Source organism: Tamandua tetradactyla, chromosome 16, assembly GCF_023851605.1.
Source record: "Tamandua tetradactyla isolate mTamTet1 chromosome 16, mTamTet1.pri, whole genome shotgun sequence".
Lineage (NCBI taxonomy): Eukaryota > Metazoa > Chordata > Mammalia > Pilosa > Myrmecophagidae > Tamandua > Tamandua tetradactyla.
In genome coordinates this window covers 27,196,902-27,209,884 of record NC_135342.1, presented here as the reverse complement: position 1 = coordinate 27,209,884, position 12,983 = coordinate 27,196,902, and the positions used below count along the sequence as shown (strand labels likewise).

The following is a 12,983-nucleotide window of genomic DNA, read 5'->3' as shown; positions in this document are numbered from 1 at the left end:
AAAAATACAGCAGGCAGAATATCACATTGGTTGTTATGTAAGACTGCTATTTATCCCAATTAATTTATTTTTTATGCCTACCTTCTGGACTGGTTTTGTATTTTGGTTTCTAGGGTTGATTGACTCTTAAAGAACTCTTTCAGAAAAGTGCATGGAGTATGTCATTGTAATGCCTCCCACAACTGAACTAGTGTGTTTAAACCTAAAACAGAGCAGCTTAGAAGTAGTATTTATTTTAGAATCATGCTTATTAATAAATATAAGAATGATTTAATTATGGATTCCATTTAGCTCTTTTATAATTGCAGAATTAAGGATAACTTTTAAATATCATCTTGAAATGGAAGTATATAAAGTGCTAGTTGAAAAGCAAATGAGGATTTTAATTGTGTATTATATTTGTTTATTTTGTCTATAAGAGTCACAAATTTAAACAAAACATATTACCCGTACTGAAGGTGATTAATGATTTATGAACAAGTTGGTTTGGCTGGGCATTATACACAAATTTGACATACTACAGAATGCTTTGTTGCACCTGTGAAATTTTCTTGTCAGACTTTGCACTCCATGGTGATAACATGGTATACGAAGTTATTAAAGTGAGTGAACACACAAAAAATGTGTTAAATGGTGATTCAAACATAAGTGAGTGTCAGCAGTCTCACACAGATTTCTGGCAGTACTCAGGAGGAGCCTGATACTAAACAAAATCACAGAATTCTTTGCCAAATACTTTAGGAAATCATGAAGATAGTTCAATAATACAGCAAGGATTTTCTCATCCAGAGGTATATAGGCCAACATTGCTTCGATTCATATAAATAATTTCAGTAGGTGTTGCACTCCATACACCTGGGACCTGGGTACATTAGGGTGATCTGCAAGGACTTCAGCATACTGTGGTCTCTCAAATTTGTAGAGTAACTGAGTATCCAGTATTACATTGAAGTATTCTTTTATCCCTGCCACAACTTCATTAGCAGCATGTTTCTTTTTATCAGTATTTCCTCGAGATTTCTTGTAATTTGCATAATCCTCTAGAATGCAATCCACATTCGTCATGGCAGCAAGATAAAAGAGCTGTTTTTGCCTGATGAAGCCCAGTCATCAACAAGCCATGGTTTTAGTTTCTCAGCAATCTTTAACTTCAACTCTGTTCATGAATGTCTCCTCATTTTTAACACTAGAATCTACTTCAGCCCTTTTCTTCCGAAGAGGCTGAAGTGTCTTCACTAGTACTGCCATCATTTCCATTTCCAAGTGTTTTCTGTTTTGTTCTTTTTTGTTTTCACTTCAACATTTTTCTGTTGCAGACCAGATGTCTTCTTTCCTGGGGCAGCCCTTCTCATCTGCCCCTCTAACTATTGCTCTAGATTAGTTTTTTGAAGTTCTCTGTTTCTGCAGATTGGTGTCCACGTATATGAGTACTTGCTTTCTAGAAGCCATTTCAACCCAGTTTTATTCCAACCACCATAATTTATAAAGAATTTCACTTGTTTGTCCTTTATGGCAACCTTTACCCACATTGCTTCATAAAGCAGATGGCCATGAAAGCACAGCTGTAGCTCAGTTTCCTGGAATTTATGCTACGACTCTTGCTTTAGCGCCATTTATGATTTGGTATCTGCTTCTCCAACCAACCCTGGCTGCCACCCCCTACTGTCTACCTCACCCAACTCAGTGTCAGATGCACCAGCAGGCACTGCCAATTCTAAATCCTGGGCCAGATTTGCCAGCGCCCACAGATATCACAGCACCATGCTCTTGAACATATTTGTAGTCAAATATTTTAATCTTTTTCTTTGTAACCAAATTCCATCAGGCTAGGATAGGCCATCCTCAAATGATTATTCACTTATGTATTCTTGCAGCATGATCCTGGCTTTCTTTCAAGGCCTTCCAATCATTAATTCTTTCAGTATAAAAGAGAGGTATAGCAAGGCAGCTTAATTTTTTCCATATGCCTAGATTGTTATGTCAGTTTAATTCACTGAATAACATTTATACACACTGATTTGTGTATCGGGGGGGTGGGTTTTAAGATGCAGTGATATTTCATTATAACATATAATGCTTATTGTGTACATATCAAGCATTAAGACAGACTTATAATTCTCAGACTGACCTTTCAAAGTGGATATTTACCCCTTTTAATTAAGAAACCAAGGTTTAGGTAGATAAATGGACTCACATAAAGCCACAAAACTGGTTTGTATTTGAACAGAGATCTGCCTGATTTAAAAATTCAATCCCAATCTACTCTAGTGGATTTTAACCAGTGGTGTATACTTTTAATTACCAAGGAACTTTTAAAAAATAAATTTATTTAAATTAACTTTTAATCAAGAAATATATATACATAGTTCCAAAAATCAAATAATACTACCAGATTAGTAGTGAAATATAGTGTTCTTCTATATTTTCTTTACCTATCCCTGATTTCCTTTCTCCAGAGACACCCACATTTTGGAAAAATGGAGGTGTCTAAAATAAGAAATAGTTAAGATCTCTTAACTATTTTTCCAAATACCATGTTTATACTGCTTTTTAAGGACATTTTTTATGATTCCAATTACACACCCGTCCCCTCTCCCCCAATGTTATATAATCATTCATTGGTAAATCAGTGTTTATAAAATAACGAATTAGTATAAATAATATTATTAGTATACTATTAGTATACTGTCCCTCTGTAAGCTGGCTTATAGTATATGAATAGTATTATTCATGATTGAGGTTTGCAGCATAGTTCTTTAACAACTTTTAATTTTTCCTGGGGTCCATTATTGCCTCAGTTTCGTTTTCTTCATTTTAAAAAATCTCCATAGTTCATCTCTAAACTAAAAATCTATTATCTGTACACTGAAATACATCAAGTAATCTAAAAAATTTTTCTTTTTGAGACATCCTGTCCCACCTGAACTCTCCACCTTTAGGCATTTCCTGTTGATTTCATGCTATTCTCCCTTACTCTCATCCCCATTTAATATAGTCATATACTAATTTGACTTTTAGCCACCCTTTAAGGAAAAAAACAAAAAGCACATCTTTTTTTCCTTCAAAAACACACAGAACCTCTTAACTTCCCATTTTATAAGGACACCACTGTCATTTATTTACTTTTCTCCTCCCCCTTTGATATCCCATTTGTCAGCCATACTTTTTTACTTTATCAAAGCTGATAAGATAACTTTTGCATTCTACTTTGTAACCATAGTAGTTTGAAGCTGTTGTTTACCCCAGAAAAAGCCATGTTATTTTAATCCATTCCTATGATTAGGTTGTTTCAATTAATCTTCTTACTGGGGTCCTTTATAAGAGGACAAAAGACAAAGAAGCTCACGAAAAGCCTCAGAGAGAAGCTGAGAGGCAAGAACACACCCAGAGGAGCTGAAAAAGAAAGCCACTGAAGTCAGAGCTAAAAACAACAAAACTTGGGAAAGAAGGACCAGCAGATGCCAGCCATATGGCTTCCCAATGTGACAGAGGTGACCCAGATGCTGGCACACTGTCTTCAGAGTCCAGGTATTGTCCTGTTGATGCCCTCAGTTGGGACATTTTTCACAGCTTAAAAACTGTAAATTGTAAGTTAATATATCCATTGTAAATGCCAGTCCATATCTGGTATGTTGCATTTTGGCAACTTTAAAAAATACAACCTTAATTAATTATTCCCTAAACAGATGAAAAAATACAGATTACATTTTTGTATGCATTTACATTATGGCTATTTAAGTAACAAATGCATTTACATTATGGCTATTTAAGTATGATTCATTGAAGAGCCAAGCTTTGTGCTATGATGGATTTCTCTCTCTAGTTCCAAGGTCTTGAACTGGTGCATAGAAACATTGTCATTGGGGCAGTTTTCCATAGGGACAGTGAAATAGAGCTCAGTTTCTTACACTCTCATCATTGTTAGAAATCCTGCAACATTTTACCTTGTTTGGAATTTGTAGAGTGCCTTTCCTATAAAGTTTTAATTATTTTTTTCTTCTTAAGTTTCTGATTGTTGATATTTATTTTGAGGGATGAAGACATATATGCTTACCACACCATAACATCAATTTCTTCAGCTTCTTCATCTTCATTGTTTTGCTTACAATCCAATCCAATATTCCTGAAGTTTAATAGTTTCCTATTTTAATTTGGGCCATGAATTTGTTGTACATGATACCAGTTTGCAGCTGTTAAGTACACCAGAAAAGCCATGCCCTTTTCTAAATCCAATCTTCTGGGGCTGTACCTATTGTTTAGGGTGGAATCTTTTATTAGTTTGTTTCCATGGAGATTGGCCCACTTCGTTGTACCCAAGAAAAGTCATATCTTTTCATCATGATTCAATATTGTAGGGTGGAAAACTTTCGTTAGATATCTTCCATGGGGATGTGACACACCCAGCTTTGGGTGTGGCCTTCTGATTAAATGGGGATATGAGTGCCCATTCAAGGTGGTCTTGATCAGTTTAAGAGGGTCCTCTAAAAGGGGAAACATTTGAAGAAACCTCAAATGCAGACACTTAGAGAACAGTTGCTTCAGAGCTGGCAGAGACAGATATTTGGAGATGGTTAAAGTCCTGACAGAGCAGATGCCTGCATTTGGAGATGCAGAACCCAGAAAATATCACCATATGCCGTCCCTTGAAATGCTAAGCAAGCTAGAACCCAGAGTTCTGTCCCAGAGGAGCTAAGCGAGGGTGCACAGATGCTTAGAGAGGAAACCACTGGCATCAGAAGCCACGGAACTGGGAACAAGGACCAGCAGATGCCAGCCACATGTCTTTCAAATATGTGATAGACATCAGCTTTCTTGAGTCAATGTATCTTTTTCTGGATGCCTTAGTTTGGACATTTTTATGGCCTTGTAATTTAATATGGTAAACTTGTAACTTAAATTCCCTTTTTAAAAGCTGGCATTCCAGCAGAGTGCCAGTTTGAAGCTGTTATGTACCCTAGAAAAGCCATGTCCTTTAATCCTCATTCAGTATTTCCGGGTGGAATCTTTTTTATTGTTTCCACGAAGATATGACCCACCCAATTGTGGGTGGTAACTTTTGATTAGACGGTTTCCATGGAGATGTGTCTTCACCCATTCAAGGGTTGCTTACCAGAGCCCTTTAAGAGGAACCATTTTAGAAAAAGCTTTTGAACCATCAGAACCAACAGAGTACACCCAGCTATAGACCTTTGGAGATGAAGAGAGAAAATACCCCTGGGGGAGCTTCATGAAATAAGAAGCAGGAGAGAAAGCTAGCAGATATCACCATGTACCTTTCCAGCTGACTGAGGTGTTCTGGACATGTCCACCTTCTTGAGTCAAGTTATCTTTCCCAGGATGCCTTAATTTGGACATTTTCATGAACTGTAAACTTGCAACTCAATAAATTCCCCTTTTTAAAAGTCATTCCATTTCTGGTATATCGCATTCCAGCAGCTTGCAAACTAGAACAAGCAACATTTACGAACTAAACATACATGTAAAAAAAAGTTTAGCAACCTCCCGTTTTCATAATGCATTCTGTGTCCTTTTTCATATCCTTAGATTTGTGTTCCATTTTTGTTTTAAGGTTGTGTGACTTCTTAAATACTTCCATGGGTCTTAATTTAAATGCTCTGCTTCAGGAATTGCATTAATTCCGCTTTCTTGTTGCAAGCAGCCTTATATCCTTTGCAGAGGTTCCCAAAAACTATTCTACAGTATCAAAACCATGAAATTGACATTATACAGTGTGTGTGTATATTGCTATCAGGTGTGTAGATTGTATAATCTTCATAAGATACAGAATTATCTTATCTTTTCCTGTCCCTCTGTAATTCTCCCCTCCAATAGCTCTAATCCCTGACAACCATTAATCTGTTCTCCATTTCTACAATTTCAAAGTTTAAGAATGTTATATAAATGGAATCCTACAGTAAGTGACTTTTGAAATAGACTTTTTTGATTCAGCATAATGCTCAGGAAATTCATGGAAGTTATTGCATGTATAAATAGTTTATTTGTTTTTGCTTGCAATATTTCATTGGTTGGTTGTATTACATTTTGTTTATTCATCTGCTGATGGACATTTTGATTGTACAGATTTTGCATGGATTTAAGTTTTCATTATCTCTGATAATGTCCAGGGACTCATTACAGTGTTATATGGTAAATATCTGTTTAGGTTTTAAAGATAATTGCCAAATTATTTCCCAGAATAGTTGTACTATTTTATGTTCCAACCAAGAATGTTATGTTTGTTTATTCATATTCTTCAACATTACTAAATTCACTGATTGGCTCTAGGGAGTGTTTTGAGGGTTCCTTGGTATGTTTTATATAGACAGTCATGTCATCTGCAAATAAGGCTAATTTTATTTCTTCCTTACCAATCTATATGCCTTTCATTTATTTTTCTTCTCTTATTGCACTGGATAGGACTTTCAGTACTATGTTAAATAGAAGTAGAAAGACTGGACATCCTTGTCTCATTCCCAATCTAAAGGAGAAAGCATTTACTTTTTCACCATTAAGTATATTTGTTCTAGGTCTTTTGTAGGTTCCTCTTAATATATATAGGACCTTTCCATATATAGGAACATTCTATATATGGATGCTTATAGCAGCTTTATTCATAATAGCCTAAAACTGGAAACAACCCACATTTCCTTCTATGGCTGAATGATTATACAAACTTTCTTTACACTCTTACCAACATTTGGTATTATCACAGTATTTTATTGTCTCTGTTCTGGTAGATGTGTACAGTATCTCAATATGGTCTTGTTTTGATTTTCCATATTGGGTTATGTTCGCTAATGATATAGAACACTTTTTTGCTTGTTTATTTACTATTCGTATATCTTCTTCAGTGAAATGTTTGTTCATGTCTTTTGGCTTTTTTATATGTTCTAGATATGAGTGTTTTGTCAGGTATGTGGTTTTAAATATTTTCTGACTCTGTAGCTTGTTTTTCATCCCCTTAATAGGATGTTTTGCTGAGAAGAAGATTTTAATTTTTATGAAGTTCAACTTATCAATTTGTTCCTTTTATGTTATTGGCATTGTGTCAAAGTGCTCTCACCAAGCTCAAAGTTCTCCTCAGTGTTTTCTTCTACAACTTTAAAGTTTTATATTTATTTGATCCATTTTGAATTCTTCTTTGTATAAGGTTTGAGGTTTAGATTGAGGCTCACTTTTTTTTTGCCTTTGGATATCCAATTGTTCTTGAACCATTTGTTGAAAAGTCTAACTTGTTCCATTGAATTCATTTGGCTCATTTGTCAAAAATCAGTTAGGGGCACTTGTATATGACAATTTGTGAGTTTTCTATTCTGTTCTGTTAATTTATATGACAGTCCCTTGGTCCAAACCACAATATCTTGATTATTTTTGCTTCATAATAATTTTTAAAATGGAATACGTGATTCCTCCAATTTTGTTCTTCATTTTCAAAAGTGTCTTAGTTATTTTAACTCCTTTCTCCATCCATATAAATTTTATAATTGATGTCAAAAAGTTCTGCTGGGGGTTTAATTGGAACTGTGTTAAATCTATAGATCACTATAGAGAGAATTGTCATCTTTACTATGTTGGATCTTCTAGTCTATGAACACAGCATTTCTTACAATTTTTAGGTCATTTTTTATTACTTTTATCAGAATTTTATGGTTTTCTGCCCCTTGACTCTTAACTCATCTTGATATACATAAGTATATATATATGCATAAGTTTGTTTTTTTTTATTTTTGTGGGGGGTGTGAAATGTAAATGGTAATTTGTTTTAAATTTCTGTTTACATTTGTTAGCTGCTCATAATAGAAGCAATCAATTTTTGTTTGTTTACTCATATTCTTCAACATTACTAAATTCACTGATTGGCTCTAGGAAGTGTTTTGAGGATTCCTTGGTATGTTTTATATAGACAGTCATGCCATCTGCAAATAAGGCTAATTTTATTTCTTCCTTACCAATCTATATGCCTTTCATTTATTTTTCTTCTCTTATTGAACTGGATGGGACTTTCAGTACTATGTTAAATAGAAGTGGAGAGACTGGGCATCCTTGTCTCATTCCCAATCTTAGGAGGAAAGCATTCACTCTTTCACCATTAAGTATATTAGCTTTAGGTCTTTTGTAGGTTCCCCTTTATATAGGACCTTCCCATATATAGGAACATCCTATCTATGGATGCTTATAGCAGCTTTATTCATAGTAGCCTAAAAATGGAAACAATCCATGTTTTCTGCTTAGTTGAATGATTATGCAAAATACCATGGAATATTACTCAACAATAAAATGAATGAATTATTGATATATGCAAAAACATTGATGAATATCCAGAGAATTATGCTGAATGAAAAAAGCCAATCCCAAAGGGTACATACTGTATGACTCCATTTATATAACACTTTGTAAATGTCAAAATTATAGAAATGGAAAGCACATTAGTGGTTGTTGGGATTAATGAACCGGTGGAGGGGATGAGAGAAAGAAGTGGGTGTGGCTATAAAAGGATAATATGAGAGATTATTGCAATGGAAATGTTCTTTGTCTTGACTGTATTAATGCCAATATCCTGGTTGTGATGTTTTACTATAGTTTGCAAGATGTAACCATTGTGGAAATTGGGCAAAAGGTACATGGATCTTTCTATATTATTTTTGAAAACTACATGTGAATCCACAATTATCTCAAAATAAAGCTTGATTTAAAAAATCAGTTGACCATACTTGTAGTGGACCATACTTCTGTGTTCTTCATTCTGTTCATTGAGCTATGTGTCTATCCCTTTGCCAGTACTACAGTCTTGATTATGGTAGCTGCTTAATAAATCATAAATGGGGAAAGTGATTCCTCTCACTTTATTCTCTTTCAATTTTGCTTTACCTCTCCTAGTTCCTCTGCCTTTCTATGCAAATTTTAGAATAAACTTATTCATAGTTACAAAAAATTTTGCTGGTAATTTAATAATGATTGTATTAAACCTATGCCAATTTGGGGAAAATTGGCATCTTTTTGTTGTGTCTTTCAATCTGTGAACATAGTATATACTCCATTTTTTAAGTCTTCTTTGATTTCTTTCATCAGAGTTGTATAGTAGTCAGCCTATAAGCCTTTTCCATCTTGTTAGAATTATAACTATTTTCTTTTTTCTTTGAGCAATTGAAGAAATTAATTGATTCTTCTATGTTGATCTTATATCCTTGACCTTGCTGAATTCACTTACTAGTTCTAGAAGTTTTTGACAGTGTCTTGGGATTTTCTACAAACATCAAGTCATCTGTAAGTAAGAGTTTTATTTCTTCCTTTCTTATATGTATGCCTTTTATTTTCTTGCCTTAGTGCTCTGGCTAGGACTTCCAGTATTATGTTGACTAAGAATGGGGAGAGCAGACATTCTTGCTTTGTTCCTGATCTTAGGGAGAAAGTGTTCAGTTTCTTATCATTTAGTATGATGTTAACTGCAGTGTTTTTGTAGCTGTTCTTTATCAAGTTGAGGAATTTTCTCTGTGTTAGTTTTCTGAGGGTTTTATCTTGAATGGGTGTTGAATTTTGTCAAATGATTTTTCTGTATTAAGGTTTTCTTTTTCCCATGGCTTAGGTTATGGTTTATCTTGGTGTATGTAGGTGCTGAAAAGAATGTTTTCTTCTGCTTTTGAACAGAGGGTTCTATAAATGTGAATTAGATCCTGTTAGTTTATGGTGTTGTTGAGTTCTTTTATACCCTTGCTGATGTTCTCTCTATGTGTTCTATCAGTTCTTGAGAGAGGAGCGTTGAAGTCTCCAACTACAACTGTGGATTTGTCTTTTTCCTTTTGGCTTTTGTTTCACATATTTTGCAGATCTGTTGTTTATTGCATACATATTTGGGATTACTTTGACTTCCTGGTGAATTGACCCTTTTATCATGTAATACCCTTCTCTGTCCTTGATAATTTCCTTTGCAGTCTATTTTATCTAATATTAATGTAGCCAGTCTGATTTACTTTTATTTGTATTAGCATGGTATCCCTTTTCCTGTGATTTTACTTTCAGTTTGCCAATATAGTTATATTTAAGTGAATTTCTTATAGGTCACATATAGTTGGGTCATTAAAAATATTTTTTGCCAGTTTCTTTTTTTTTTTTTGCCATGGGCAGGCACCAGGAATCGAACCCAGGACTCTGGCATGGCAGGCAAGAACTCTGCCACTGAGCCACTGTTATGCTGCCCTAGTTTCTGTCTTTTAATTGTTGTATTTAGACCATTTACATTCAATATACTTACTGTATTAGGACTTATATCTTCTATTTTCTTTTTCCTACCTTCCTGTGAGTTATTTGAATATTTCTTAGAATTTCATTTTTATTTATCCATAGTGACTTTTAGTATATCACTTTGTATAAATCTTTAATGATTGATCTAGGTTTTACATTATGCAGACATACCTCAACGTAGTCTAACGGTGTCAACATTTTACCAGTTCAAATGTAGAAATCTTAACTTCCTTTAAGTCCCTTAATCTTCTTCCATTTATAATATAATTGTTTTAAATACTTCCACTACATAATTGAAAATCACATCACTTCTGCTTCAATCTTCAATTTAGAAACCTCAATAGAAGAAAAGCCCTCTGTATTTATCCATACTTTTACTATTTCCGATCTTTCTTTTTTGATATTCCTAGATTGCTTCTTTTATCATTTCCTTTCAATTTCAAAGACCTTCTTTTGCTATTCTTTCCAAGTAAGTTTGCTGGCAACAAATTCTCGTACTTCCCTTTGTTTGTTATTTTAGTTTCCCTCCATTACTGAAGGATTTTTTTTTTTACTGAATATGGAATTCTGGTGTGACAGTACTTTACTTTAAAGTTTCTTTTCGCACATAAAAAGTGTTGTGCCACTTCCTTCTGGCTTCCATGGTTTCTGACTAGAGTGGATTCACTCTCATTCAAATTGTTTTCCCCCTAAGTGTGTGTGTGTTTGTGCACGCGCGTTTGCGTGTGTTTTATGCTTTTGAGATTTTTCTCCTTCTTTTTAAAGAATTTTTTTTTTTTTGTATGCTGTATGGTGAGGTCACATTTCATTATTTTTACATGTGAGTGGCCTGCTATTGCAGCATCATTTGTTGAATTTTTATTTGTTTGTTTTGCTTACTTGTTTCTTTGTTTGTTTTGGTAAGTGAATGGACCTGGAAGTTTTAAGAATTTTAATAAGATGTGTCTTGGTGTGGCTTTCTTTGCGTTTCCTTTTAAAGGTGTTTGCTCAGCTTCCTGAATCTAGGTTTATATCTTTTGCCAAATTTGGGAAATTTCTGGCCATTATTTGTTCAAATAGTTTTTCAGCCCCACCCTCTTTTTCCTCTGATTCTAGAATTCTGATGATATAAATGTTAGTTATTTTGTTATAGTCCCACAGATATCTGAGCTCTGTTCATTTGTTTTTTTCTCAGTCTGTACAGGCTTGGTAATTTTTATTGTTTTATCTTGAGTTTACTTATTCTTTCCTCTATCCTTCTATCCTGTTCCTGGGCTTATCCACTGGATTTTTTTTTTTTTTTTTGGTATGCTGTATGGCAGGGCCACATTTCATTATTTTTCCATGCGAGTGAGTATCCTGTTATTGTAGCACAATTTGCTGAATTTTTTGCTCGTTTGTTTTTTGTTTGCTTTGCTTGTTTGTTTGTGTTTTAGGAAGTGCATGTACTGGGAGTCAAACTCACGTTCTTTCTGCATGGCAAGCAAAAAGTCTACCACTGAGCTACTACTGAACTACCATCTCACACCCCCATCCATTGGATTTTTTACTTTTGTGATTGCATTTTTTTTGCCTTTGTTTTATTTGTTAGACATAACAGCATACAAACACAAATATTCTTACCATATAATCGTTCCATTCTTGAAATATAATCAATAACTCACATCATCACATAGTTGTATATTCATCGTCATAATCATTTCTTAGAACATTTACATCAATTCAGAAAAAGAAATAAAAAGAAAACAAAAAAATTCATACATACCATACCCCTTACCCCTCCCTTTCATTATCATCAGCATTTCAATCCACTAAATTTATTTTAACATTTCTTCCCCCTATTATGTATTTATTTTTAGTCCATATGTTTTACTCATTTGTCAATAAGGTAGATAATAGGAGCATCAGACACAAGTTTTTCAAAATCACACAGTCACATTGCCAAAGCTATATCATAATGCAATCATCTTCAAGAAAAATGGCTATGGGAACACAGCTCTACGTTTTCAGGTAGTTCCCTACTGCCTCTCCATTACAACTTAACTAAAAAGGTGATATCTATTTAATGCATAAGAATAACCTCCAGGATAACCTCTTGACTCTGTTTGGAAACTCTCAGCCATTGACACTTTATTTTGTCTCATTTCACTCTTCCCTCTTTTAGTCAAGAAGCTTTTCTCAATCCCTTGATGCTGAGTCCCAGCTCATGCTAGGATTTCTGTCCCACACTGCCAGGAAGGTCCACACCCCTGGGAGTCATGTCCCACATAGAGGGAGGGCAGTGAGTTTGCTTGTCATGTTGGCTGAGAGAGAGAGGCCACATCTCAGCAACAAAAGAGGTTCTCTTGGGGGTGACTCTTAGGCCTAATTTTAAGTAGGCTTAGCCTATCCTTTGCAGGGTTAATTTCATATGTACAAACCTCGCTCAGCCTATTGCTTTGGTTATCCACCCTGCTTGTGAGAATATCAAAAATTCTCCACTTGGGGAAGTTGAATTTTCCCCTTTCTCACCATTTGCACAAGGGGACTTTTCAAATACTTTTTTATTCACTGTTCAAATCACTCTGGGATTTATCAGGGCATCACTTTGAACAAACCTACAAAATCACATGCCCTATTTAAGGTTACATGTACTGTGGTGTTCCATTAAGCTGTCCACATAAGTTATATTAGGAAATGCACTAGTCAAAATATAAATTTTGTACCAAATAAACATTTTTTGCTTTAGTCTCACACATCAGTTAAAGTTTTAAAATATTAATTAC

General features: G+C 34.5%; 1 protein-coding gene and 1 pseudogene across 5 annotated transcripts in view; one reads left to right on the top strand and one right to left on the bottom strand.

Moving 5' to 3' along the window:
* Positions 1-12,983, top strand: part of ZNF570 (zinc finger protein 570) — a 45,523-nt gene that overhangs the window by 22,076 nt on the left and 10,464 nt on the right. Inside the window, exon 1 of one of the 5 annotated variants that reach the window (XM_077133449.1) lies at positions 7-3,528. The exons of the other annotated variants lie outside the window; for them this stretch is intronic. Coding sequence (XP_076989564.1) covers positions 3,459-3,528 — 70 coding nt within the window. The 5' untranslated portion in view covers positions 7-3,458. Of the gene's footprint in view, positions 1-6; positions 3,529-12,983 lie in introns of those variants that run through there. 5 annotated transcript variants of the gene reach the window in all.
* LOC143660079 (mortality factor 4-like protein 1 pseudogene) lies at positions 373-1,511 on the bottom strand (annotated as a pseudogene).